A 26,830-nucleotide genomic window follows, 5' to 3' on the forward strand; every position below is an offset into this window, starting at 1 on the left:
CGGTAGCCGGGGTTGCCAGTTTAGTTTTGCTAGCATCCCCCGTTTCCGGTGTCTAAACCGCCTACATTAAACCCAGACATGATGCACGAAGCCCTGGTTTCTAGATCAGTGATTAATCTTATTCTAAAAGATTGGCCAATTTGAGTGCGTTAAGTCATAATTCTGGGTAAAAGTATATATAGTAGAAAATCAGACAGAACTCTGAGACTGTTGAAATATATATATTAAAAAAGAATAGTGAAGTCTCTGAAATAAAACAATATTTTGAGACATATATTTTTAATGTAATAATAATAACAACTATTTGTAAAGCGCCTTTCATACAAGAAATGCAGCTCAAAGTGCTTTTAATTAAAGGGGGTAGACATAGAATACATATAAATAAAAAAGTAAATGAATTCAGTGGAGGTCATTTTAGATTTATTTAACAGAAACTCTACAATCTCTCGACATCTTCCCTAGGGTGTAACCTCACTGCAGGTCTTATCAGTGGGTGGTACAGCCAGATAACTGCCCTGCAAAAAAAAACACAGTGTGGCACTCTGAGGGTTCTCATAACACACACCAGTCTTTACTTTCAAAGTAAGTCAAAATTGTAAGACAAATTATGAGACACTCAGGGCCCTAATTGTGTTCCAAATCCCTGGGCCAATATTTTGCCAGACCGACTGACCAGCATAATGTGAAGAAGTGTCTTGTATTAAAAAAAAAATGCTATCTTATTTTCAAATCAGAGTCCATTTCAGTAGAGAATGACAGTGGGTCACAGTACATTTTAAATGAAATTGTCTTTAATAGACAGAAGATATTTTCTACTCAAATACACAATGTTATTCAAAACACACACACCAGCTGAAAACTTTGTGTGTCATCAATGTGGTCAATCCAGACATAGGAGAAGAGACTGCCACCAATCTCCATGGAACAAAGACTGGTGGGAGGGCTCAACAATCAGACTGAGGGGAGGAGCAGGCGGCGGGGCGGACCCAGTGATGGACCATTCGACGCACACACAGTACAACACAGAGGGTGAGTCTGTATATGAAAATTCAATTAAATGTCAAAATCAGCAGTGACGCAAAAAGTGCGCCTTAAAGACAGATGACAAAAAAACTAATGTATAAATCAGTAGTATTACTTTTATATTAAGTATGTTATTATTTTTGACAAAATAATACATTCAGAGCTCCACAGAAAGTCCAAAGACAATGAAATTATATTTCATTAGGTGCCAGACAGAACACACATAATCACAATTAACATATTTTTAAGTTAGGATATCATTGTACCACATGTAGCGTAAACTTCTCTTTCAGGTTCATCCCATTATGATGAAATAAAAAAGGTTTTATTTGATGTGGAGGTTTATGACCAAATCAACAGAGCAAACTAGAACTCCCTCAATTTCCCTCCAAACTCCATGAGAAAATCTCCTGATTAAAACAAAAATGCCAATGTCACAAACTGAACTGGCACGTTTGTGTTAATTGGAAGGTGTTTTGTGTTGGAAGGATTTGTAGCTGACCCTGTTTGAGCTCCGTTGATCAAGCTGTTTACGACTAACAATAAACATGAACAGAAAGTTGACTCTGTGGGATTTGGAAGGCCTTGACAAAATGCAGACATGCAGTGATTTAACATCAGAAGAACCATTTGGAATCTCTTAGTTTTGGTCCAGTGGAAACAAAGTAAATTATGTCATGTTTTATTAGCAAAATCTATATACTACAACAAAAAAGTTAATTAAATCATTGTGTTTAATGGATTCACGCAGCCTCAATGGTTCTGTTCTTACTTGAATCAGTTAAACCTGCTGTCCGCTTAGAAAGCATTAAAAGAAAAAACAGAAATTGGTCTACGACTAATGTTAACAGAGAATCTAAGCCCATGACATCATACATACATTCTCTGACTCAACAATACTGTTTGTAATTGATTTCATGCGCACACATCCATATGTGAAACCGTGTTACTGGATGATGTTTTTTTTCTTTTTTAGAAAAAAGAGCAGGTAGCATACTAGCTGTTTGTAGAGTGACAGCCTGCTGTTTGAAATGTTTATACTGTGGAACTGAACATTGCATCTCTGCTTTAGTGTCTCAAAGACAAACTATAATGCATTTAATGTGCTACACAATGAAAGTGTCTGATCACATCAGACCAGCACACATACTGTGTCGTATAATAGTTTTGCATTTTTTTGATTATTTCCTCTCAGAGGACTCATCAATGAAGACGTTCAGTCTTACACTGGTGTTGCATTGCTGGAGGTAAACGGAAGGGGATAGCATTGGTAAATATAGGGCAGAGTGCAGGAATGGTCCAGTGTGAGTATGTGTACTGAGTATGTATGTATGTATATGTGTGTGTGTCCTTCCTATCCAGAATAGTAGTTGGTGGGGACGAAGGGCATCTTGCTGACGGAGGCGGGCACTGCTTTTTTCCTGACCTCGACCTGGATGGCTGTTCCGTTTTTAGCGAATGCTGCATCCACGTAACCCATGGCAATGTTCTTTTTTAGGCAGGGAGACGGGCAGCCGCTGGTCACTTCACCTAAATAAAACAGCAGAGAAGAGGTCATACTTTGGAAATTTCTGTCTGAATCCCTTTCTGGCCACATCGTTGGTCGTCCTCTCTGGTTCAGATTTACTTCCTGAGCACCACACTGACTTGTTAATTTACTCAATCTTTGGCTGTTTACACATTACATTCTTTCACTCGTCCATTCCTTCCACCGCTATTTTTTTTCAATAATAACATACATCACAACTAGTGAAAATATGTTACAAAAAATAATAACTAGAATTGATATTCATTGCATTGATATGGTACATTTTGTATGATATCAAACTAAACTTAACATTTCAAATTAAATTTGAAATATTAAAGAGACAATGTGTGGAATTTGAAATTGCGACCCCCAGTGGTAGTACCATAAAAGATACAACAATGCCTGTAAACACTCTACACAATGTGGCTTTAATATTGACTCTATTTTGTGTCAGTGATGGTGTTATTTTTAAACAATTCTTAGCTTAAATTCTGTTCATTTTATTTCACGTCTACTCCAGCACTGATTTCCTTCCACCGATGTTGCGCCACTCTTTAATTGAAATACAGGGGGATCCCCAGCTCCCTCATGTAAACCACTTCCGCTGTGTTTGCTTTCTGACCTATGACCTTTCCATCAGGGCTGAGTATGGGTGTGTGTTGCCTGACGGGGGGGCCGGTGGACACCAGGCCGACTCTCTTCCTGGCCGTCTTGGCTTTGATCTGAGGCACAATGATGTCAGCACCGGGGAAATCCTTGGTCTGACGCCGACGCTTTCCTGCGTGTACGAAGACAAAGACGTGAGTACACAAACCAGACTGCACTGTACATTCAAAGCTACAGTAAAGTGCTAAAGGTAGTCGCTAACTGTGTCTCTCTGCCGTTTGGTGTTGAGCAGGTAGTGTACAGTGTGTTTTTAGGGCCTCTTCAATAAATGTGAACATTAAATCTTAATGCAAATATTTTGTAATGAATACAGAAATCTTACCTATGGTCCACACTAGGGTGCCCTCCACAGGCGTGGTGGACTCATCTATGTCATTTCCATAGAGACAAAGCCCCGCCTCCAGCCGTAGACTGTCCCTGGCGCCCAAACCAGACAGTTTCACCTCACCGTTAGCCAGCAGCTTCTCCGTCAGCTCCACCACTCTGGACTGAGGGACGGAGATCTGGAACACAGAGACACAGACAGATTGTAGAGATGGGTCTCCATCTAAGGAGTTTTAACTGGAAAAGCATTTTAACTCATCAATATTTGAATAAAAACACAGGTCCGCTGTTGGTGGGGGGCAGTCTTTTTTCATTAAAGATATATTTATATCAAACAGATGATGGGTACAAGTAATGACATAGTGCATAGTTGTTTTACTATGCTGGGGTAGCTTATTTTTACAGATCTCAAAATGTTGATGGAGTAAAAAAAAAAGTGAGTCAAATGAGTCTTAGCACTGAGGGAAAGATGAGTTATGTGAAAGGAAAAAATGAGACAAAGAGAAACAAACTCCCACATTCCTTCTGTTAGACATAGAGACCCACCCACATCCATTCTGAGATCTACAGAGGTCCAGCAGAGAGAGTGAAAAAAGATAAATCCATCTAGTAAACCATTAATCTGGAATCAGGCTGCAGGTTCATCCAAACAGAATATTTGAATTGAGTGTTAAAAAATCATGATAGAAATGAGCGACAACAAATTGGAATTGAACTTAACCAAAACTAAACTCACTACCGAGACTTGATGTCTGTGTTTTTCAAGATGTTACGCATCATATTCTAGGGCATGTTAATTGTGATACAACTATCAGATTCACAAAAACTACTTCTTTACAGTTTCATCTTGTGTTTTCTTAGAAATAAAGTGATTCCTCTTCCATGAACAATGACAAACAGAGAAGAAAAGGTGTACGTGTATTATTGTTTATCATCCTGAGACTGGGCTTTGTGGATAGCAATGTCTTTTTATTGGTACATCAGTGTGTCTGCTGGTCCATCAGTTTGGTTCAGACTGAAATATACAAGAAAGTAGCAGCTTCATGATTAGCCTGGAGGGAGATCATGCGTTCGGACGTGTGTGCATATCTTTCTGGAGACCTGCAATCACTGAGTGCACTTTTATAGATATTTATATATTTTTTAAGTGTAGGAAGGAAGCAAAGAGAAAAGCAGAGAGAGAGATGCTGACCTCCACCCCGTCTTCTCCGGTATATCCACAGCGAGTGACTCTGCAGCCAGGAATACCAAACACAGTAGCCAAGGTGGAGATCATGAAGGTAAGCTTAGAGAGATCCTCTTTAAGCCCCTCCTGGAGCACCTGAGCCATGGATGGACCTGAAAACACACAACACAACAACTGATGAACTATCTACATATACTACGACATGGAGAGTCCGACAGAGAGGAGGTCAAATAGCCAGAAAAATAGAATAGCAATTAACAAAAGATTCAGTGTGGCAAAGAAAACAACTGAGATAATGAAAGAAAAACTGGGAAGAGAAGAATTAAATAGTAGTACAATCCAGATAGAGGCAAGGGATATGTAAAAGAAAGAAGGGTCATTGAGTTATTGTGACACTATTCTAGTTTTTTTAAGTACATTTATAAAAGGTCCAGATGTATTAAGCAAGTAAAGTTTAGCAATTAGTTCCCCCTCCTGACAGTAATATGAAACATCATCGAGCGATCGCTAAAGTGAGCTCTCCTGAATATTATAAAATAACACTAACTGTTTGATGGTTGGTTAGTTATTGATAACAAAGAATGAAGAATGAAGAATACTACCGGCTTGGCACCAACGTGAGTTCAGCGATATAATAACCCTTCCTTCTTTTATAGGTTCCTTGAATAGAGGGAGGAAAACAAAAAGCAGGGCAGAAATGAAGAATAATGGGCTGACATGCGGGAGGAAAAAGACAGAAAGAGAGGAAGGACAGAAACATCAACAAAACAGGGGGTGTAGGAAAGGAATGAAGTAAGGAAGAATAGTTTACCTTGCAGAGCAATCAGCGCCTCATCAAGGAACTCCAGATCCACATCAAAACCTGCAGCTTTGAACTCTGCCAGTCTGGCCTATAGGCAAAACACACACACCTTCTATCAGTCTACCACACTCCCGACCCGTCTGTCTACACACACTCACTGTCTGCTCTTACCTTCATATGAGCCGAGTCCTTGTCGGAGCAGCCAGCGTTGGAGACGACGTAGAGGTAGCCCTGGTCCGTCTTTGTCACAATGAGGTCGTCAATAATCCCTCCTTTCTCAGTGGTGAAGAGGGACAACGTACCCTGGGGGGGTGAGAGGATAAAGATGAGCGGGTGTATGTGTTACCTATGCAAGGCCCTGTTCACAATAAATGTGTCTTAGATGATCCAATCAAGGCTCATGAAAAATCTGTTATTTGTAGGTTCAACATGAAACAATCCTTCATCTCACTTGGTTGTCTTTGAGTTCTGCGATATCTGCAACTACGAGAGACTCCATGAACTTCACCCTGTCTTTGCCGTGGACTTTGGTCTGAGAGAAAAAAAAGAAAAAGGATATATTTAACACAGAAAAGAGATCTTTTCGTGTTCTGGTGGGTTGCTTCGTGGATCAAAACAAATCTAATTGACAAAGTGCTGTATTTTACTATGATGATTTGTACTCTATGAAAGTGATATATGAGTTTGTATACAGGTATATATCTGTTTACCTGGGTTCAGGAGTGTACTGTATGTATTTGTGTGTGTTTCTTTTACGCTGATCTCACCTGCAGCATGTGGCTGACATCAAAGATGGAGCAGTGCTCTCTGGTGTGCATGTGTGAGACGATGTGACTGTCTTTGTATTGGACAGGCATACTCCAGCCTGCAAACTCCACCATCTTCCCCCCCTGCTCCCTGTGGAAGTCAAACAGCGGAGTCTTCTTCAAGTCAGCCTGAGGGGGAAATGAAACGCTATGCTGAGTGAACCGGAAAATAGAAACACATGGAAAACAGTACGTACATTTTGATGTATTAATTATAATACTAAATGGAATAAATAATGCATCTTAAGGGTGCTATAATTAGGATTTTTAAATATCTATACAATGTTTAAATCGTACATACCAGTGATGTGTTTCTAAAAATGAGATTGTATTAGTACTTAATTGTTGTATGGTATTTTTCAATGTAATGACAATCCAACCACAGTAATTATTATGTAACATATTGCATCACAATCCAAAGAGGAAGCATATACTTGTCAAATGGTAGCGTGACAGGTCAGTTGTTTCTACACACCCGTGTTCTGTTCTTTTGTGCACTGACTTCTGACCTACGAACCCGCCGGTGAGGGGGGCTTATCAGCGCAGCAGCAGAAGTGCATTATGGGGAAGAGTGTGTCGGCACTTTACACTTTACTCAATAGTTTTTTCACAAAACTGTTCCAAGTCCAAAGTCAGCTGTTAATTTGAATGAACAAAGGAGAGGTGGTTGTTCTGGTTGTAATATGCGCACACACACATGAACACATGCACACCTACAATTAATGAACTATAGATAACGGATGGCCACATGGTTAGGAGAGGGACTTTAGTCTTTTTACCCCTTTTTGCTTTGTGCAACACTCAAAGATATGCTGACTGAGGATTTATAAAAAAGGATATACAATTAAAAATGTATATTTTGCGTCATTTTACAGATCATTTTATTCATAACCACCTCAGTGAGTGCAGGAGGGGAATTAATGAATACATTGATGAACAATTGAATGAATAATTGTGGGTAAGGTCACACTTCAAAAGCCCCACATTGAGTAAGCAGAGACAGCGCTCACAGCACTGTGGAGTCAGTCACTCGTGGTTTAAATTAAAAAAATCCTGTTGTGTAGCACAGTGAAGTGAAGCAGACAGAGGGAGTGAGGATGGCAGTCTGCTGGGACAGATGTACATTATGTCTGCATGAAATCACTGCTGCTGTGACACACTGATGTCATTATTGTAATGTAGCAACACTAAAAGGAGGAATCCTGGAGTGACGTTCAAATGTAACGGCTCTAACATCGACTCTACAAACACCCACTGTATCATAACAACTTTGATTTTACAACCTACATTTCAAATATCATCCAGGAAATAAAAAATATGACATAAACCATTATCTTAATTAATATTAAACCTACAACTGAGAACAATTAACACAGCATGTCTACAACCTTTATAAGACTGATATATTTTTGATCAGACGTATCGTAAAGTAACACCTTGCACCACTGTGTCCAAATGATACTATTTGATTTCATCCTAGTCCAATCAGAAAACTGTGCTTACGCTGCTTTATCCAAAGAGACGCACACGCACTTTGGATAAGTTGCAGTGAGTTTTGCCGTGCAGCGACACTTCACGGTGCACTTACGTCTCCGCTCGAAGCCTGCCTCTTCCCCGCATGTCCAGCAGCAGCCGCCCGCAGCAAACCGTCCCTGGAAGCCCGCAGCCCGAGCCCCGAACCCCCGACGCCGACCAGCAACCGAGCCCACATCATGCCTCCTGTGTCTCCCGCTGAGGTCTCACGCGCGCCCGTCTGACGGGCAACACTTCCGCTGTTCTACTAAACTCTTTGGACTCCACACTTTGGGATTCCTGCACGCGTTCTGGCAAAAACACACGAAGCGGTAGCGATTGGAGGAAGGAGCAAAGACTTGTGGGATGTGTAGTTGATGAGTCTGACCTGCAGGAGTTCAAAGTTTGATGGCTCTTGCCTCATCTTATCTTAACTAAGATAATAAGAAATAATGCTTTGGTTTTAGGTATAATTCCCCTTAGTCAAAATATAATGCATTTTGACCACAGATACAATTATATGGATCATCTATAATAGCCTTATTAATAGGCGATAGTATAGTAGTAATGTAAAGTATTTTTTCAGAAAGCTTGATTCTTTTAAAGTGGATCCCATAATCGTGACACTGTTTATGGGTTGTTAATTGAGAGTACTATTTTTAAACTTGTTTTAAACTTTAAATATTTGTGTGTTAGTTTGTTAAAGCTAGTGTTACACAGTTATACATGTGGCTTGTGTTTGCCAAACCTGATTCAGCCAAAAACTGACCAGGTGTGCATATGTGGTCCAAATATAGTCTGGACCATATATGCAGATTCAGCACCAAATAATGGCACAAGAATAAGACAAAACATTTGTGAGCTCAAAGGACTTTGCACAAATCCAATGGAGGGACTTCATTGGTCCACATGTCCCACAGGAGACAAAAAGGATTTATATGACCGGTAGGCCATTTGATCGCCATAGTGTCTTGATAGGACATTTAGTTATTACTGCAGTAATGTATGTGTGATGTATATTTTTTATTGAAATGCAATTGTTCTTAAAGGATGTGATATCAATTTAAGATGTGAAGAGTGAGAAGACCATCTCAGTTACACACCGTTCTTCTACTAATTTTCTCCTTTTGAGGGCAGTGTTCAGGGGTGGAAAACAGGGCAAACTGCAAACTAACAAATTCCAAATCATGGAGGGTTTTAAATGGCCTGTGCCTTAGATTGCAGAGCCAACAGGATCCTCACACATATCTGTTAGTTTTTTATTGTATTGTTTTTTTTTCATTTTGTTTTTTAGAGGCCTCTCCATGTTGTTTTGTGCACACTATACACCCCTTTATGTACTTCAGCAGCATTCATGTTTAATATTAAAGCAGGTAGTATCAGATCATAGGTCTCCATTATGCTCATTGTACATATTTGATTTACTAATTTTATCTTAATAAAGTGGAAATCATACATCCAAGAGTTGGATTTTGTCAATTGCTATTTTCTTATTTACATCCTATGGAAATCAAGACATTTAATCTCATCTGTCGTTATTTTAAGTTCCCAAAAACATAAGAGTTGTTTTTGGTCAGATAAAGTTGCCTACCTGTCCTACCTGTGCACCCAATGATATTTGTCCATGTGAGTTTTTATGAGTTTGTGTGTGTTGTGTGTGTGTGTGTGTGTGTGTGTGTGTGTGTGTGTGTGTGTGTGCTTATACCTTTGTACCCCATCATGCCCTCCATCCAGATCATTGAGTCATCCTTTGGCCTGAGAAACTAATAATACCCCCATGCCTGCTGCTATTTTAGGCCTGGAGGGCCAGCAGGGTTGGGCGTGTGTGTGTGTGTGTGTGTGTGTGTGTGTGTGTGTGTGTGTGTGAGCATGTTTGGAGGGGGGTAATAGGGCTCTCTCTCTCTCTCTCCTCTCTCTCTCTCTCTCTCTCTCTCTCTCTCTCTCTCTCTCTCTCTCTCTATGTTTCTAGCTCGCTCTACCTCTTTAGCAGGGCAGCTAAATCAGAACATGGACACAACCAAACATACTCAGTAGGAGGGGGTGGCACTAGGGCGTCCTACAGTTGCTCAGTGACACACACACACACACACACACACACAAACATTCATGAGGAGCAAGACCCTGAGGCAAAACCTGGAGGTTCTCTTTTACTTTCATACATCAAGGACTTTACTGGAAACTCTTAATTTGAGTTAATTTGGATTACTTTAGTCACTGTGTGGCTCCTGGATAACCTGTGTGGATATTCAAAGTATCACATTGCTGCTCCTGTGGGTGCACACACATGTTTTGGTAATCTGGTGTCTGAGTGTGAGGAGACTGGGTGAACAAGAAGAACGACAGACTGACAAGAATAAACAAGCAGACATAAAACCCAACACAGCTTTCATTTCGTGGAGACAGACGGTAAGTGGGAAGAGAAGAACAGTATTCTCTAGACCTATCTTATCCCAAAAAATAGATCTGGTTTGGCTACACAGTGTCTTGAGCACAGTAAGGCAAATTAGGTAGTCAGGCAGTTAATCATCCACTCATTTATTCAGTTAGTCGTTAGACAGGTCCTGTCCTGTCCTTTGGTCCTTGAAATTGGTCAAATTCCAGCAACATTGTGCATTTATGGGTTTGATCACCAGCTATTAATAGGTCTGATAAATCAGCTATTCATGTGGCCCGTTTGTTTTGTTGCCCTCTCCCATGATACGTCCTTACACCCACTGCTCTATTTTTATTTTAACAACAGAATATCCTTTAATTCTTTCCCTCTTGTCTCTTCTACTTTCAGAACCAACCCATCATATTCTCACTTCTAATTACCAACATGGTATTTGAGATTTAGTTGACATGAAACTAGATCAAAATAGAACAAACAATTCCATTGTCTAATGTAGGGCAAGTAAATGCAGACAAAAAGTATCTGCAGTAGCTGCTGCTGTGTCTCCTATGAAGCCAGCAAGAAGTATTTAGACACAATGGCTACAAATTAAAAATAGCACTAACATTACATTACGGTCATTTAGCAGACGCTTTTATCCAAAGCAACTTACAATTCAGTATCTATCTACACACTGTAGACGCAGCTACGGGAGCAATTTTGGGGTTAAGTGTTTTGCTCAAGGACACATTGACATGAGGAGAAGCCGGGGATCGAACCTCCGACCCTCTGTTTGAAAGGTAGCCCTGCTCTCCACTTATCCACAGTCACCCCTTTTTAGGCAAGATCAAAATAATGTGTTTTTTGTGTAGCTGACATTCCAATAACAAACTATCCCAACAAAGTCAAAAGCCAGTTAAGTTATTCAGAGCCTAATTCCCTCATACACCATCTTAGTAGATGTTTTAATTTCTTTTTTCAAGGTGTTGCCTTTCATGGCCTTCAGAAGCTAATTCTGTGGAAAGCTGCATGGCACACTTTAGGAAGATTAAATAGCCTCCAGATATATTGTTGACCAGTGGAGTGCCATCTTGAACCTTCTGGCAGTCGAACCATCTGTCGATCCCTCAAGAGGAGGTGAGATGTCAAGGCCTCCGTCCTCCCAGACTACCCCTCAGTTCTACAGGGTCAGCGACAGAGATCTCACCGAGATCGAGTTACATTCTGTGGATTCTATCAACGATCTCCACCGAACACACCCCGAACTCAAAGGTACAAACACGACCCGAATGCAGCCACAAAGATGCACACGCACTCTGAACACAGACACAAAGATACACACACACCCCAAACTCAACTACAAAGATACACACAAACTCTGAACACAGATTGCAGCCACAAAGATACACACACACCCCAAACGCAGCACCCTGAATGCAGCCACAAAGGTACACACACACCTCAAATGCAGCCACAAAGGTACACGCATACCTGAAGCGGACACAAAGGCACACACACACACAAAACAGCCACACCGGCCCCCAAAAAGAACGCCAAGAAGGTCAACGCACACTTCGAACCAGCTACAAAAGTACAAACACACTGACATTGATCCGCTGTCTATGATTTCAGGGATGAGGCCTCCTCGTCCTGCTTACTCACCCTCCTCGAATGGGAATCTCTACACAAGCGACACAACAACTGTCAATCAAAGAGGCCGTCCGATCAGCAGCAAATGGCAGAGTCGTCTACAGGATATGTTAACGCCCAGTTCATCGCATGCCTATGCTATGGGCTGTGCTATCATCACTCTGCTTCTGCTGACAGTGTTACTCATCTTCTACTTTTTGGGTGAGATACCATAATTATTCATTTCCATTTGTTTCCACTGATATTTCCTGTGTATTTTGTATTATGAAGTTTGTTTCTCCAAATATCTTTGCAATAATTATCGCAATTTCCCACTTACATTTCTACCTCAAGCTATTACATGTAATCACTAGGTTTATTAAAAAAAAATAAAAAATGTCTGTGAATCTACTAGATAGACAAGCTGACAGGTTGGCTTTTTGCCTCCAGTCCAGCAGGGCGGCGCAGTCCGGACGCTGACTGAGGCAGTGAAGGAGAAAGAGGCCTCAGCCACACAGCTGTCACTGCTGATCCAGGAACTGCAGGCACTGAGACACAGCCTGACAGCCATGAGGGGAGGGACATAAGAAAACTGTGATTTTCAATTGATTTGTCCTAAATGTTATCTGTGTTTCAAACTGGTAACCGATGAAACCATTTAAGGTTTCTGAAAACATTTCCACTCTCTCCTGCCCTGGTAACTGTATGAAAAGGAGCATATCTCATGACATTACATTCAATTATACACATTTAATATTTAGCAAACTGATGATTCAGCATTATTGCTCATAATCATGAGTCAAGTGTTGCCATTGTATCACACAAAGCTGTTTCTAGTTTGTGCTGTCAGTCAGACATTGTATATCACTGAGAAAGTAACATATGTTACCGTGGAGTAAAATAATTAAAATCCACTTTACCTGCATATTTTTGTTATGGATTTTTTTGTGTGAAATTTACCCTTTTTTTGAATTATGCAAATTGACACAATTCACAAATCTATTTGTTTTAATTTATTTTTACATTATGACTTTACATTAGCGACTGCACCTTGACAGAAAAGTTTAGATTATGTGCTATACTGTCTGTCCTCGTCCTCCTCTTCCTCTTGACATTTCTGCCCGGTCCAGCCCGGGTAGCATTGACACATGAAGTGGTTGTGAAATTGTTTGCCGTTGAAGGAGCCAGTGAGGACGTTGATTTCATCAGAGTCAGAGGTCATGCCCGGACTGGAGCTGACCATGTGACTAGAGCCGGGGCGTCGTCTGGCGCAGCGGCCATTGCCGCGGCAATGTTGGAGGCTGCAGCGCTTCAAGTCGGACCTCAGTGATTGGACGAAGGGACCCAGGACAGCGTGTATGTAGTCCCTGAGAAGGCTGCACTGATGCTGGGCGGTGGGAGAAGTTGAGAGGGTTACACACAAACAAACACACACACACACACACACACACACACACACACACACACATCAATAAAATTCTTCAAACAATACTGACCTTGGATTTGGCAAATTTCAGCTCTCCCCACAGCACCACGCCGGCAGCTCCAAGCGCAGCACTCTCCCCCAATGTGTGCACCAGGTCTGTCTGCACACACACACACACACTCGCAATTGGTATATGTGTGTGTGAGTGTGAGTGTACATGATTTTATGAGTTGCAACAAATCCTACCTTATTAAGAAAAGTGAGAGAGTGTGTGAACGCTAGCCTGGCATAGGGAAGGACTGGTGTGGCACGTCTGGTATCATTGCCATGGTGCCAAACCGACGCCACCCTCAAAGCCTCCAGCAGTCTGTGTCTGAGTGACGAATGAATGAAGAACGTCCATCAGTAACTCCTTTAACTCCTGTGTGCAGCGCATTTAGTTGACAGTGATTTTCATAGAGGTTTAGGCTGCTTTTGTGGCCAAAGCGGGTTTGATGCGGGAACATTTCTTCATGTGTTTCAGGTTTCTGTACCTGACCATCAGAGCTGCATCGGTGGATCCTGCCAGACTTTGCGGCAGGTAGATGCTGGGATAGAGAGCAGTGGACCGACGCCAGAGCCAGGACAGACGGTCATTTTGGTCCTTGGTCCCCCGCTGGCAGCGTCCGGTGTAGTTTTTATCTGACCACACATGTGAAACAGGAAATGACACAAGTTCAGTTTTTATCATCAGTTATAAAAGACTTAAACTTTATGTTTGGGATTTGCAAAAATGGTATCAAAAATGGTATCATATGTAATACCCTTTGGTCAAAACTTAAAAGAGATATGTAGATACAATGGAGGTCAGGACCCGTCAACTCGTCAGTGTTTGTCCTACCTGTCTTTCTCTTCTGCTTATTAAAGCAGGCAGGAAAACCATAAAAACCCCAGAATCCCTTGGGATGAACTCTGACCGCCGACTGCAGCGTCTCCCCCATGAACCTTCGGGCGCTCTCCTCAAACTGTTGCCTTGCCAACGTAGTCGTTGCCCTCTCTGACAAATCCGGACTCTCTTGTCTCACCAGCAGCTTGGACTGCCTCCGGTACTCCATCTTGGTTCCAAAGTTTCTCTCCCACAATGGCCGCCACTCTTCCCAGTCGATGACGGCTATACCGGTGAAGTTTGGCTGCAGCAAACCGGACATCTGCGTCATTGCAAGAGAAAGGTGAGCTGAGAGGTCGCTGAGCTGCGGTATCCCTCCATTTACCTTCCCGCCGTCTCGTGAGAGGTACGGATATTTCCCCAGGTGGTCCCGGTAGAAGATGGTAATTTTCTGGAAAATTTAAAGGGGACACATGCTCATTTTCAGGTTTATACTTATAGTTTGAGTTTCTAGTAGAACATATTTATATGCTTTAATGTTCAAAAAACACTTTTTTCTTCAAACTGTCTGTCTCAATATACCTAATATCACCCTCTGAAAATATGGCACACCTTTGCAAAGGTAGTTCTCAAGCCTTGGGTGGAGAACTATAACAGTGTTATTACTAATGAGTCTGTGTGACAGAGGAAGAGGAGCCAAATCTGAATAGCTTGTTGAATCACATGTTTTCTGATCTAAGTAGCCCACCAAAAACAGACTGGCTTGTCTTATTTCACAGTTTGTGGGATGGTATACACTCCAGATACCCAAATGTAGGTACACAAGCACCGAATGTGTTTCTATGATATGTCCCCTTTAATCATTTTTGAAAATTATTACAAAACTCTGCAGCACTACAGTGCTTTTAGCTTGTTTTGGTTTCAGCACCCTCCCTAAACCTGTTTCTAACAACAGCAGGCAAACAAAGATCTGATAAAGCCACTTTACACTTCCTGTCAAGCATCAAACATTAGAGACTAGTTACTGAATTTAGCAACACATCTAGTAGCTAAGCCTGATCATTTTTCTAAGGAGTTAGTTGAAACTAAACCAAAGATAAAAGTAGAGTGAATAATGAAATATTGGTGGACCGAGACACATGTGTATAATAGGCAATAATATTTGTTAACACGTAAGCCATAAATATAGAAGTGTGATAACTTATTTGGCTGTGTATTTGTCCATTGTTGTGGAGTTCTTCTCAAATTGGCCAAATATGAATGAAAGCAGCTTCATTGGATTGTTGTGACCAATAGATAATCAAGTTTCCCAAAATATAATGTAAATATATGGCTTTTTTTGTATTTCTTTTTACTGGGATCAGTTAAGTATCACATCCCGTTGGTGACACTGTACTTCACCCACTCAGGTCAGTCACCTGTCCCTGGAAGCGCTGCTGTCTGTTCTCCACGATGTCAAAGTGGTCCAGGTCCAGATGGACGTTGTAGCGTTTGTGACACCGAGACGTGGGCATGTTCCACACCACAACGAAGGGCCGGCCCTGCAGGATGGGACCTGCTGCGGCCACTGCCGGCAGGGGGGCGTGGGGGAGGACAACTCCCATGCAGGAGAGGGGAGAGAGAAAGAGGAGGAGGAAGGGGAGAGGGAGGTGAGACAGAAGCATGGCTGCTCACCCACTGACGTGTGCTGTCCTTCCTGATAGGAGAGAAATGGGCTGTGAGATTTATGAATGAGGAACAACTTGTCGTTGGAAATAGACCTCCTAAAATCTAAAACACACATAACACATAATTGCTTCTTCGTGGTCCGAGATCATTCTAACATCCTGTAAGCGTTTATTTGAATATTACAATCCCGACAGGTAATAACATGGAAAAACAAAGACAAATGAATATGTTTAAAAAATCTCTTTATTCACAGAATGTTTCATTATTGAAAAGCTTTATAAGATCAGTTTTTTTCAATGTAAAACAGGTCTTTAGAAGACTTCAGTTCTCTGGCACTTAAATAAGGCACATTCACAACAGACATTACAGTGTCATAATTTAAAAATCCAGTATCTACCAATATGAAAATATTGTTCATCTCAAAAGTGTTGCTGATGGACAGAGGATGTTTCCTTCTTCATTGAAAGGTCAATTCTCAGTGCATGAGACCTGGAGGCTTTGTGTTTACACGTCTTATCTCACTTCTATAAGATGTCTTTTGGACCAGAATTGGTTTCCTAACTAGTTGTGATGTCACAAAATCATCTTGCACGTGAACATCTCAAACTAAGATTTAAAGGTGAGCGCGGTAGATGGATATGAAAGCAGCCTTCTAGTGTCAAACTAAGCTCTACATCGTGAAGCCAAAACATCCAAGTAAAGTAACAGTAAGTGAAAGAAAAATATCAAATGGTGGGGGACTTTAACCATTGGCAATTTGCTGAAGTAAGCAATGTTCCACCTGCTTTACAACCTGGGTCTTATTTTCTTGGTGCTGGCCAACATTTTGTATTTGACTCACTGCTTCATTGGGGATACAGAGGCCCAGGATAGACACAGGAGCTCCACAGCAAACACAATCCATTCAGTTTAATGTAAACTAGTTATTTGGAAGTGATAACAAGAGTTGACTGTACCCAGACTACAACCAAGATTAAGGTTGTTGTTTTTTTGCATTTCTTTAGTGTCTTTCACACTGTGTCTTTCCTCCGTTACTCGTTTTCTGTGTTTGAGAGACCATTGATGGTACATGTGCTTGTTGGTACGTGTTTCTGTCTTTTGATGTGCGCACACATAATGTGAGTGAATGACTTCCCAAGTGTGTCTTTGTCAAATGTCTTTGTGCATCCAATAGATGGGAACTCCTTTGGCATCTCTGTAGGGAGTCTCAGTCAGAGTCTGAACCACAAGCTGCACCGCAGACTGAGAAGGAGGAGGAGGGGGTGGAGGGATGGAAGGAGATGGTGGAGGGAGAGGAGGAGGTGGGATGGAAGGAGGTGGAGGTGACCCCACAACACAAGCACCTCCTTGTGGTACCTGAGCATTCATCTTTGTCTGTGTTCGTGTCTGTGTGTTCGCCACTTCTTCTTCTTCACTCTGCATTCTGGAGAGCCTCAAAAGCACCTCCATGGGAACAAACGCCGCCATGGCGCCTGCGTTCTGCACCGGCATCGACAGCACGTAGCCGAGGTGCGAGTAGAAGTGCTGCTTGTCGTGGGTCGTCAGGCACAGGCGCTTGAACCCTCTGCTTTGGGCGTAGCGCTCGGCCTCCTCCATCAGAGTCCGGCCGTAGCCCTTCCCCCGCTCGGCGTCGGACACCACCACCGACTCCACGAACAGGCTGCCGCTGCGACCCACGACCCGGGACAGCCGCGCGTGGCCGAGCAGCCGCTCCGTCTCTCCACCGCCGCGCAGAAGGACCAGGCAGAGGGGGAACTCTGGACAGGACTTCTGGAGGGAGTGGACCCGGGCGGCCTGGCTCCTCCGCCACTCGGAGTTGACCAGGTCGGCGCAGGAGGCCAGCAGGTCCGGACGCCGGTGAATCAGAACCGCACGGATCTTCTCAGGTTGTTCGGAGTCGGTGTGCTGCTTCTCTTTAACTTCTCCATCCATTGCTGGGATCTCACGGACTTTCTCACCATGTTGTGTCGGACGGCGTGACGTTGAGACGGGGTGCAGGTCAACGCTCAGCTCGCCATCGGTCTCCGGTTTGGAAATCGTCAATGTTAGTGACCTGTGGCGATCAGGGTGTAACTAAAGTCAGTCTTCATTCAACTCCTGTGGCTCAGTGTAAAATATAGATGTTAGAATTGGTTTTGAACATGCGGTTCCTCAACTCTGTGGTTAGTTTGAGCACAGTCTGAGCCAGGAAGAAAACGCTACATGGACACTCAGCCTGACATCTTTAGCTCAGTTCTGCTGTAAGAGGAGACACATGCATAAGGATAAAACTAAAGTTGATCTGCCTCTAATCTCTGTCTGTACTCCCTGTTTCCACCACAACCTTTACTGTCCTCTTGTTTCTGTAATAGACTGCTTGGGTGGTGTGAGTTGTGTGCCTTGCTCATAGACACCAGTGGATACAGATCAAGGGGTCAGTGTTCAGGAGTGAGTCATTCATTTCCATGCAGGTCTGGTTAGATTACAGAGAGACCTTCAGTCATCAAACCGACCGTCACGTTCTTTGAGCTAACAAACACTAAAGCTGAGCCTAAGTGCAGCCAACACTGAGAAAGGGAAGTTGAGTGTAGGATGTTCTTCCCTGAAATAGAGGAGGAAGCCTTTTTTTTTTTTTTTTTTTTTTTACATCCAATCATGTTTTCTGGTGTGTAATGAAAGTTACAGCCTGACCTGGCCGCTAGCATGGCTCTTGCATGCAGATGTGTGAGGGAGCATGCATGCCTTCGTCTGTGTGTGTGTGTGCTGATTCATTAATGGCCCCCTACAGCTTCCCTCTGCTGTTAACCACAGCTGTTTTAAGGACCAACTTCAAGATAAAGTCACACCTCTCATTTAAACAGAAGGTTTTTTTCTCCCACTGCATGTTTCAACAGTGCGAATGTGAACATGACATGTTAGAATTCAGCCTCAGCAGAATTAATTGATGACAGACCGCATTGATGATCACAGATATGATGTGCAGAGGTGTTTGTATAGAGCTTTTAATCCCCCATCATGTAGTAACAACTGTAGTCGTCCATCCTTTGACTCTTACTGTAACTGGCTGCCTTTGACTGACACAAGCGGGTATAACTGTGGACGGAAAGATGATGTCTAGTAGTAAGAAAGGGATGAAAATAATGGTGAAAATGAAACCTTCCTCATACATGAGTGGTGAACGTAAAACACTGTATCACACCTCTTTTTATGCATATTTGAGATGTGTCATTGAGCTGAGTCATCAGTCTGAATGGGGAAGTATTATTTTATCTTAACACATCTTACCACACAGTTTCTTGAGCAAGCTGAGCTGGTTTCTGTTGCATTTTTTGGCTAATTATTCAGGCATTCATGGACTCGTACTATGCCCCCATAATCTAATATCATGTCATGTTATTAAACCATGATGTCAAAAGTTGGCTTTTTGAAGCACAAAGTGAGCCAACTCATGGCAGATAACGCTATCATACTATCATACATCGCAAAGGCGCCAATAACTCTGTGTACGAGTACATTACATTACATTTTATTTGAATTGTAAGTCGCTTTTATCCAAAGTGACTTACAATTCAGATTCTATCACATTCATACACCGTAGGTACACCGCTCCTCCGAATTGAAGGATGGCCCTGCTCTCCACTTAGCCACAGTCTGCTGCTTTTTTACGAGTCTGAAACTGTATTACGCCTAAAAAACACTTAAAGAGGCAGAAGCACAGAGTTGAGTTCATCAGTGAAAAAACACTGAGGAGTTTCTCTATTTTCAGTCTGTGAATCCTCAAAGACTAAAACTATACAAATGTGAAATGTTGCTGGGATTCATGTTAATTTTGCAGAAATAAAAACAAAGTAAAAAACTCACCAACAATTAAGAAATACTAACTCACCAAGAGAGAACAGCTGAAGCCAAACGCCTGACTGTGAGCTATGAACGTGGTACTGCCTACTACTACAAGTCAATGCACATTCACCAAAAAAAAGGATGTTGAAAAGATGCAACAGGAAACTGACAGTTGACAGATAAACACAAAGAACACGATGAACTCAATAACTTCTCATTTTGCATTTTCCTTTGAGATGATGACCATCATTATGAATATGAGACTTCAGATAAACTGGTTACACATGAGCTTTTCCTACTGTGACATGTCACCATGTCTACAGAGCAAAAAGGCCTTTTTAAGCTTCCGCTCCACTTAAGGACTCTTGAGCAAGGCATTTACCCCGACAGATGTCGATAAAACAATAATGATACTAACAACATTTAGTGCAGGACACATTTAGCTCTCATATTGTGGTGTTTCCAATTTAATATATGTTGTGTTGTCTGTCCTCTCCAGGTAGCCTTGTTATGCCAACATGAAGCTCCTCACTCACATTCTGCAGGATCATAGAGAATTTTATTTTATTCCAATTAAACATATATTAAAGCGTTTCTGACTAAAGAAAGTGTATATTTCTGTATGATACTTCATGAAGACCTGTCAATTGCAATGCATATATTTTCAAAACATTCAGTCACATGAATTTGATATTGTACAATTGAGGAAGCCCCACACTGAAGTAGGGCATCAAAAAATTAGTTTATACTCTTAATGTTCCTCTCCACGGAAATCTTTAGTAAAAGGCGAAAGATTTATGCGATCTGAAGAGAAACGAGAGTGTACTACAGTATGAACGACAGAGTGCAGGAAGCCTATCGCGGTCATACCTCCCTCTATTAGGTTTCATTAAAAAAAGTTTAAATGTAACTAACACTAAAAGCGTGAAGGACCGCAAAACAAAGTGTTTATATTGTCTAGTAACTGCATCACAACGTTGTAAGTGAAATATAAGTGTAAATAGTTTAGATTATACGGTAACTGCTACGAGCACGCAATGCATTATGGGAACATGGCGGCCATGGTCACGCCCCTACTTTCCGAACATGTATTCTTTAGTTCAAGATTAAATATCTATAATGGATACAATTGTAATTGGGTGACGTTTGAATGAATTTGTGGTGTTAAGCGTTTAGTTGCACCTTAAGTGTAGCGCTACTTTCCCCAATTTGCGCTAAAACTGTGCACCGGTACGTTAAACATTCCAAAGATTAAATGTATCAAGAGAGTAATCGCCTCCCGTTCCGCCTTAACAAAAATAAATTTAAAAGTTGTATGTTTCAAACATAATCCATTTATTTACCGTGAACATTATGTGACCGCATATTCTGAATGCATCACAACTTACTCAGTTAAAAAATATGTTTTGTAGTCAGCATTTCTTTAAAAACTGGATATCATGTATCCTGTTGCTCCTGATCCAGAAAATCCTCGTAGCCTGCCGTCAGCATCTTTGTTTTCCAAATAATTTCTATTTTTAGAAAACACACTGTAGGCGTGTGTGCAGTAAAATAAAAGCATGTGGTATCGTTACACAAAATGTGAAAGACACAATTCCCATATGTATATAAACTGTAACACGCCCAACGTAAGGTAAATAACACAGTGTAATCTCAAACAGGAGGACCTGTGTTTCGTTCCCTAAAGACTAAACGAACTAAAAAAAAGCCTTACAAAATGTTTGTGTGGACAATAACAGGCCAATTCTCTCAATGAGATATGTAGTGACATGACCTGTTGGCTAACGTTGGTCAGAAAAAAAACGACTAACGTTTTATTTTGGACACACTTCAGTCCTCCACCTCCCTTCTTTGCATCGACTTCCATGTAAGGCAAGACTACAAACTGACAGTTGGAAGTCAGTGCTGCATGCTAGCTAGCTCATTAGCTCATTTTTTGCTTTACATGCAGTGCAGTGACATTTGTTAGATATTAAGAGAAACCGCACGTTTACTTGTTCATCAGCGAACAAAACTCTTCATTCTGGTTCGTTTCTCACCACAATGCAACGTTACCTACATCTTTAGTCTCGCGGTTCGTCGTCGGCGCTCGCTCCTCAAGAGTGTTTAACAGACGGCTGATCTGCGGTCGGCTGTAATTGTTTGCAACGCCGGACAACAGCCGATAACCGTCAGTGATGTCTGCTCCACGGTCAGTTTCTCACCGTGGGTGAACGCTGCTTTTTCTGTAACAGGAGGAAATGTTGCAGGTGCTCTTACTGGTCATGTACGCCACCCTGCGGATGGGAGTGATATTTCATCAGATAAAGCTAAACCCATTACTCGTACTATGTAATATAAATTACAACAATCATGCAGTAAATACGAACAGTTACCACATTCTTAGGTTGTTGGCAAAGTTTCAGAAGAAATTCAACAAAGAGGCAAGACTTTTAACAAAATTTGCTTTATTTTTTTCATTTTTTTTATCCAGGACAACTCATTCAAGGATAATCAAGGAGAAATAAGCACTAATGTTTTTTTTATTAGAATTTTTTTTTCTGTTTTTACATTTTGTCAGAGATGGATGGTGAATTTGAACAGAATTGGTCAAAGTAAAACAAAAAATAAATGAATATATAATAATACATTAATAATTAATTCAATACAATGAAGTGAGGCATCAATGATAGAATAACAATGGCCCAGAAAACATAGGGTTTTTATTGTTTTCACTGCTTCTTCTGTGGTACTGCAATAATCACCAGCATTAACTCAACTCAATCAACAACAGTAGAGGAAGAAATGGAGTGCGCTCACAAAGTTCTGCACCCCGGCCTCCCAAAGAGGAAACACTTTTTTTTTTATTTAAATAATATTTTATCAAAGCTTCTGTTTCTTTTGTATCTTCATAAAACATTTCTAAAACTTATCTGTCTTCTTTAAACTTTTCTCTCTTTTTTTGCATTTTGATTAATTTTCCTTTTCAGAGATTTGAAAAGTTTTTTGTCTCCATTTTACCACAATGTGTCCATTTTTGCAAGTGTGGTTGCCTATATGTTTTTGAGCATATGTATCTGTACCTCTGTGTGTGTGTGTGTGTGTGTGTGTGTGTGTGTGTGTGTGTGTGTGTGTTGCTGTGTCCTTTGCTAAGGCTTTGTTTAAGTTGTGTGTAATCTCATGTGAACACAAAGCCTGCACCTATGACGCATGTGTGTATTGTATGTCCTTACACTGCGTTACCTGTATTATGGTCATCGCAGCGAAGACATTCATACTGAGAGGTTGAAGCTGGCTCAAGCAATGAGGTGTATGGCCTTTAGCTTGCTCTGTGTGTGTGTGTGTGTGTGTGTGTGTGTGTGAGTGAGCTTATTAATGAGCGTGTTGAACTAAAATGTGCACGAGGATGAGCAGACTGAGAGAAGTGGGCATCTCTCAGTGCCTGCATAAGTGTCGATGTACATGTATATGTGTATTCATACTGTGTGGGATTTTATGTACTTGCCAAGAACAATTCTTCATTTGTTTGTTCACTCCATGTAAAGCTTATTATGAGTCTGTATAGCCACTGTATGATTTGAGAGAGGACATATGTCAGTGTGTGTGTGTGTGTGTGTGTGTGTGTGTGTGTGTGTGTGTGTGTGTGTGTGTGTGTGTGTGTGTGTGTGTGTGTGTGTGTGTGTAATAGAAGGCACGGAGGGTGGTGTAGGAGGCTCAGTCTCTCAGGTCCATGCTGGAGCCGAACAGGGCCACCAGCTGCTCCTCATAGTGGGCGATGTTCCTCTTCATGATCTCCTTACAGGAACCCAGGAGGCGCTCAAAGGCCTGAATGTCTATTACTGCACAGATAGAGGAAGAGACAAGACAGATGTAAGGTGTGTCTGTGTAGAGACATCTCAGTTATTAAAACACAGCCCAGATACTGTATAGTCAGATACAGGTAGAAAGAGGTTCCTGGTCTTAAATGTTCTTACAGGACCTCAGAGAACCCCTGAAGTCCTCCTTCTCATCTTCTACAACAACACAACGGGGAGAATGAAAGAGTACAACAGACAATAGATGTTGCTGCAGTACAGATGAGTGATTTTTCTCTGCTTCGAAGCCGAGCAGCTGGTCGAGACAGACTGCTTTACCGTTAGTGCGGTAAACAGAAGGTACGCTGAACAACCACACAGACAGGTAGGTGAGTGTACCGACGGGAAGAGCGTGGGGAGAAAATAGGGGAGCAAAAAGGGAGAGGACTGACACTACATCTACTATGAAACAAAGAACAAATAAAGTGGTGCAATCAGCATTAAGCAAATTTCACAACAGAGGGAATAGAGCCGACAGAGAAACACAGCTTAACAGCTGTTAAAAGGCTGTGTTCATTTTGACAAGTGAAGAGCTGCTCCTCCACTGTAGAGCCTGAAGTAGTGCCTCCACTTTAAACTATTACTGAACAGCCTTTAATCAACACAAAGTACAAGGTGACGACAGACGGGATGAAGAGCCAAACAACAAGCGTGACTTAATCAAAACTAAAATGCCACTTCATATCTCATGACAAACCACTTGTAACAGAGCAATTAGTAGGAAATGAAAACCACAGACATTGTTGTAAGGTTGAGTGGTTTAAATAATGCTTATTAGATGTCATTTGATTATGATCACATAAAATGTTCTTTTTAGACGCAGGTGTCACATTCCCTCATATTGATGGAAACAGAGCTGCTTTAAACACATCTGAGCAGCATTAGATGGGTGCGGACAGACGTGTTAAATGAGTGTATTTGGTCTTACCCACACACTTGACATTGCCCACTGCGTAGGCCGAGGCGGCCCGGGGCTTGTTAGTGACCAAGGCCAGCTCCCCGAAGTAGTGACCCCTGCTACAGCGCGTTAGCTCCACCTCCGCATTGTCTGCATGGTCTGCCTTCGTCTGCAGGGAAGAGAGGATTAAAGGTTAGGAACCACTGAGCACCGCTCTTTCCAGCGAGAAGCACTCAGCGGTGGAGCAGGCCATTCTCATTCCCGCTGTTGCCGGGCAAAACCAGGAAACACTTTTGTACTCGGGTGATCTCTACTGGGGAGAGCGGGGTGTCGGAATGCTCTGCAAGGAAAATTCTTTATGGGAGAAAAATAACCAGAGTTGATATATCGGTGCACATTCCTGTACCTTTTTTTAGAATATTTATCAGCTTAAGAGTCGCTGAATCTTTTCTTCCTTTTTTTTTTTTTTTTTTTATACAGCTGAAGCTGGAAATATGTATCGTAGAAGCGGTAGAGGGACATGTATTCCACTATAACGTCTCTGAGGGACACACGGTGAAATTAATTCACCCTAGCAGCAAAAAAGTTAATTAAATTGCATGGAGAGTGGTGAAATAGAGAAACAAAGGTTATCTTACTTTACTCTTCATCATGATCTTGACCTCCCCAGATTCTACTATATAGAAGCAGTCAGCCTTGTCTCCCTGAGGAGAAAGAAAAAAGAGCACAAACACATTTAAAAGGTAGTATGTTGAAATCCTTAATATTTCATTGCTGTATGAAACCACATCAGCTTTTTTTTTTTCCATGTCGTACCTGTGTGATGATGCGCTCACCCTCAGGGAACTGCTTCGATCCTAAAACATCCACAATCTTCATCCTCTCGTTTGCCTGCCAGAAAGTACATGTTTAGCTATCATCTGAACTAAATATACAGAATGTTATGAAGTGTAGAACAGAGCTTCTTCCTTCATAAACTGGCTGATATTTAGCTGTTAGCTAGATGTCTAGCTTCACAGGTGATGCTGTTGCATCCACTGTGTAGTGGGACTCTGAAAAAGAGCCTGTGAAGGATTTTCTAACTAGCCCACCACCACTAAACTCACCTCCAGTGACTTGAGTAAGGGCACGGACTCGATGAAGGTCTCGTACACCCTCCTCTTCTTTGCATTGTTCTTCACGATGAGTCTACGAAATGTGGCGCGGTCCTAAGGGAAAACAAACGCGAGTAAACAAACACCTCCCAGAGGCAGACAGAGGCTCTCAGACTGCTGTGACTGCTGCTGGTCCTTCCTGTGCTCGGCCACAAGGAGGCGCTGCAGCAGCACAAACCATCAGAGCAGAGGCCGGCTCCATTCACAGATAACAGGACTCCATTCTTAACATGTCTGAGCGTCACGGCTCAATGAGCTGTAGCTGGTAACTGTACCCAACCTGCTCACAATGCAATCCTCAGAAGACAACTCAAGGGACAAACAACTCAAGACGGAGCTTTTTAGACTCACAAAAGGTGACGCCTGCTTTCTAAATATACTGATAATAGTAAAAATAAAAAGATGTTGGTGCTGATTGTAATGCAACTGAGCACATCTAGTCTGCAAATTGGATCATTTATGATTTACAAACAGTAACAAAAAAACTCACTAATTAGGCAGTTTACTTACTACTTATTTATACACAAAAATGTGTGTTTTACATTGGGACGTTCTTACAGTATTTTACGGTCACCATCAGTTGGAGTGTCCCACATCACATTAAAATCTATAAATTCTGTGTGTATGCATGTTTGTCTCCGTTCTTACCAGTCCCCATAGCGCCCCCTCCTGGGTGGCGACGATGGTGGCGGCGCGTGGCGTGTTGTACATGAGTGCCAGCTCCCCGAAGCTGCCCTTATTGATATACTGACCCACCGTTGTCCCCATTACCATGATGTCATACACCCCCCTGGAGACAGAGAGAGAGAGAAGAGAGGCAGAGACAGTTAGGGAAGGAGACAAATAAATAAAAACAGCCAACAGGGAATAAAAAAAGAGACAGAAATACAAAAGGGAACACGAAAAAAATGAATTAGAATGACTTTGATTTCTGCAATTGAGCCAAAAGAGGTGATGAGCATGTTGTTTATTGACCTGCTGACTGGTTTAAACAGACATCTAATTACAGCTTATCTGTGGCCTCTGGGCAGGACCCTGTGTTAGTTTGGCAGACTGAGAGAGCTAATCGTTTGTGTTTTTGTTGTGTGCATATTTCTATTACAGTAGATGCTTTTCAAACATTTGAAAATTATATAGCGGAGAACAATTCAGCCCATATGTGAACGCTGCTGTTTATCTGCATGTACAACGTCAAAAAGTGTTCTGTCATCATGGTTGTGTATGTTTCTGATAGATAGTGATACTCCAGCAGAGCAGCTCTCGCTCTCTGTGTATGAGGATTAAACCTGGGGAAGGTAATTTGCAGCGTTGTTGCTCGGC

At 41.8% G+C, this 26,830-nt stretch overlaps 5 protein-coding genes and 1 non-coding gene across 9 annotated transcripts in view; 1 reads left to right on the forward strand and 5 right to left on the reverse strand.

Annotated features, from left to right (window-relative positions):
* Window positions 1-769: 769 nt before the first annotated feature.
* amt (aminomethyltransferase) lies at window positions 770-8,171 on the reverse strand. Its single transcript, XM_068733283.1, has 9 exons — window positions 7,924-8,171; window positions 6,297-6,464; window positions 5,981-6,061; window positions 5,701-5,832; window positions 5,539-5,617; window positions 4,734-4,879; window positions 3,540-3,720; window positions 3,174-3,329; window positions 770-2,553 (listed from the first exon to the last, which is right to left on the reverse strand). The coding sequence occupies exons 1-9, from the start codon at window positions 8,047-8,049 to the stop codon at window positions 2,378-2,380; spliced, it is 1,245 nt and encodes a 414-aa protein (XP_068589384.1). The 5' UTR covers window positions 8,050-8,171; the 3' UTR covers window positions 770-2,377.
* Window positions 8,172-9,950: 1,779 nt separating this feature from the next.
* Window positions 9,951-12,772, forward strand: si:dkey-20d21.12 (uncharacterized protein LOC556245 homolog). Of its 2 annotated transcripts, none has more exons than XM_068733008.1 (4): window positions 9,951-10,253; window positions 10,630-11,490; window positions 11,851-12,069; window positions 12,298-12,772. In XM_068733008.1, exons 2-4 carry the CDS (start codon window positions 11,361-11,363, stop codon window positions 12,432-12,434), a joined length of 486 nt encoding a protein of 161 aa, XP_068589109.1. In that variant the 5' UTR covers window positions 9,951-10,253; window positions 10,630-11,360; the 3' UTR covers window positions 12,435-12,772. The 2 variants fall into 2 exon arrangements, with proteins under 2 accessions (XP_068589109.1, XP_068589110.1); XM_068733009.1 differs by having other exon boundaries at window positions 11,202-11,490.
* Window positions 12,773-12,837: 65 nt separating this feature from the next.
* Window positions 12,838-19,720, reverse strand: hyal3 (hyaluronidase 3). Of its 2 annotated transcripts, XM_068733006.1 has the most exons (8): window positions 19,672-19,720; window positions 15,557-15,834; window positions 14,524-14,589; window positions 14,154-14,442; window positions 13,807-13,954; window positions 13,520-13,646; window positions 13,344-13,433; window positions 12,838-13,234 (listed from the first exon to the last, which is right to left on the reverse strand). In XM_068733006.1, the coding sequence occupies exons 2-8, from the start codon at window positions 15,800-15,802 to the stop codon at window positions 12,917-12,919; spliced, it is 1,284 nt and encodes a 427-aa protein (XP_068589107.1). In that variant the 5' UTR covers window positions 15,803-15,834; window positions 19,672-19,720; the 3' UTR covers window positions 12,838-12,916. The 2 variants fall into 2 exon arrangements, with proteins under 2 accessions (XP_068589107.1, XP_068589106.1); XM_068733005.1 differs by having other exon boundaries at window positions 14,154-14,589.
* Window positions 16,032-21,789, reverse strand: LOC137889241 (N-alpha-acetyltransferase 80). The gene is made up of 2 exons (XM_068733007.1): window positions 21,685-21,789; window positions 16,032-17,859 (listed from the first exon to the last, which is right to left on the reverse strand). Coding segments are annotated over exons 1-2 (906 nt in total). The 5' UTR covers window positions 21,687-21,789; the 3' UTR covers window positions 16,032-16,955.
* LOC137889852 (U5 spliceosomal RNA) lies at window positions 20,334-20,449 on the reverse strand. Its single transcript, XR_011105247.1, has one exon. It is a non-coding gene; the product is annotated as a U5 spliceosomal RNA (small nuclear RNA).
* A 266-nt stretch (window positions 21,790-22,055) lies between the features above and the next one.
* Window positions 22,056-26,830, reverse strand: part of prkar2aa (protein kinase, cAMP-dependent, regulatory, type II, alpha A) — a 39,634-nt gene continuing 34,859 nt past the window's right edge. For both annotated transcript variants that reach the window (XM_068732633.1, XM_068732632.1), the window contains exons 6-11: window positions 26,159-26,300; window positions 25,463-25,564; window positions 25,173-25,247; window positions 24,995-25,060; window positions 24,387-24,525; window positions 22,056-23,443 (exon numbers count right to left, since the gene is read on the reverse strand). In XM_068732633.1, coding sequence (XP_068588734.1) covers window positions 23,319-23,443; window positions 24,387-24,525; window positions 24,995-25,060; window positions 25,173-25,247; window positions 25,463-25,564; window positions 26,159-26,300 — 649 coding nt within the window. In that variant the 3' untranslated portion in view covers window positions 22,056-23,318. The remainder of the gene's footprint in view (window positions 23,444-24,386; window positions 24,526-24,994; window positions 25,061-25,172; window positions 25,248-25,462; window positions 25,565-26,158; window positions 26,301-26,830) is intronic.

This window comes from Cebidichthys violaceus, unplaced genomic scaffold (assembly GCF_023349555.1).
Source record: "Cebidichthys violaceus isolate CVI_PGR_0920_01 unplaced genomic scaffold, fCebVio1.0.p SCAF_6, whole genome shotgun sequence".
Lineage (NCBI taxonomy): Eukaryota > Metazoa > Chordata > Actinopteri > Perciformes > Stichaeidae > Cebidichthys > Cebidichthys violaceus.

Coding starts and splice junctions, on each gene's coding strand:
- hyal3 (XM_068733005.1), bottom strand. CDS start 15,802: ATGCTTCTGTCTCACCTCCCTCTCCCCTTCCTCCTCCTCTTTCTCTCT. Junction 13,647..13,806: donor GATGCAGCTCTGATGGTCAG/GTACAGAAACCT, acceptor TTCGTCACTCAG/ACACAGACTGCTGGAGGCTT. Junction 13,434..13,519: donor CTCTCACTTTTCTTAATAAG/GTAGGATTTGTT, acceptor GTGTGTGTGCAG/ACAGACCTGGTGCACACATT.
- amt (XM_068733283.1), bottom strand. CDS start 8,049: ATGATGTGGGCTCGGTTGCTGGTCGGCGTCGGGGGTTCGGGGCTCGGG. Junction 6,465..7,923: donor GGCAGGCTTCGAGCGGAGAC/GTAAGTGCACCG, acceptor TTTCCCCCTCAG/GCTGACTTGAAGAAGACTCC. Junction 4,880..5,538: donor GGCGCTGATTGCTCTGCAAG/GTAAACTATTCT, acceptor GTGTGTTTTCAG/GTCCATCCATGGCTCAGGTG.
- si:dkey-20d21.12 (XM_068733008.1), top strand. CDS start 11,361: ATGTCAAGGCCTCCGTCCTCCCAGACTACCCCTCAGTTCTACAGGGTC. Junction 11,491..11,850: donor AACACACCCCGAACTCAAAG/GTACAAACACGA, acceptor CTATGATTTCAG/GGATGAGGCCTCCTCGTCCT. Junction 12,070..12,297: donor ACTCATCTTCTACTTTTTGG/GTGAGATACCAT, acceptor TTTTGCCTCCAG/TCCAGCAGGGCGGCGCAGTC.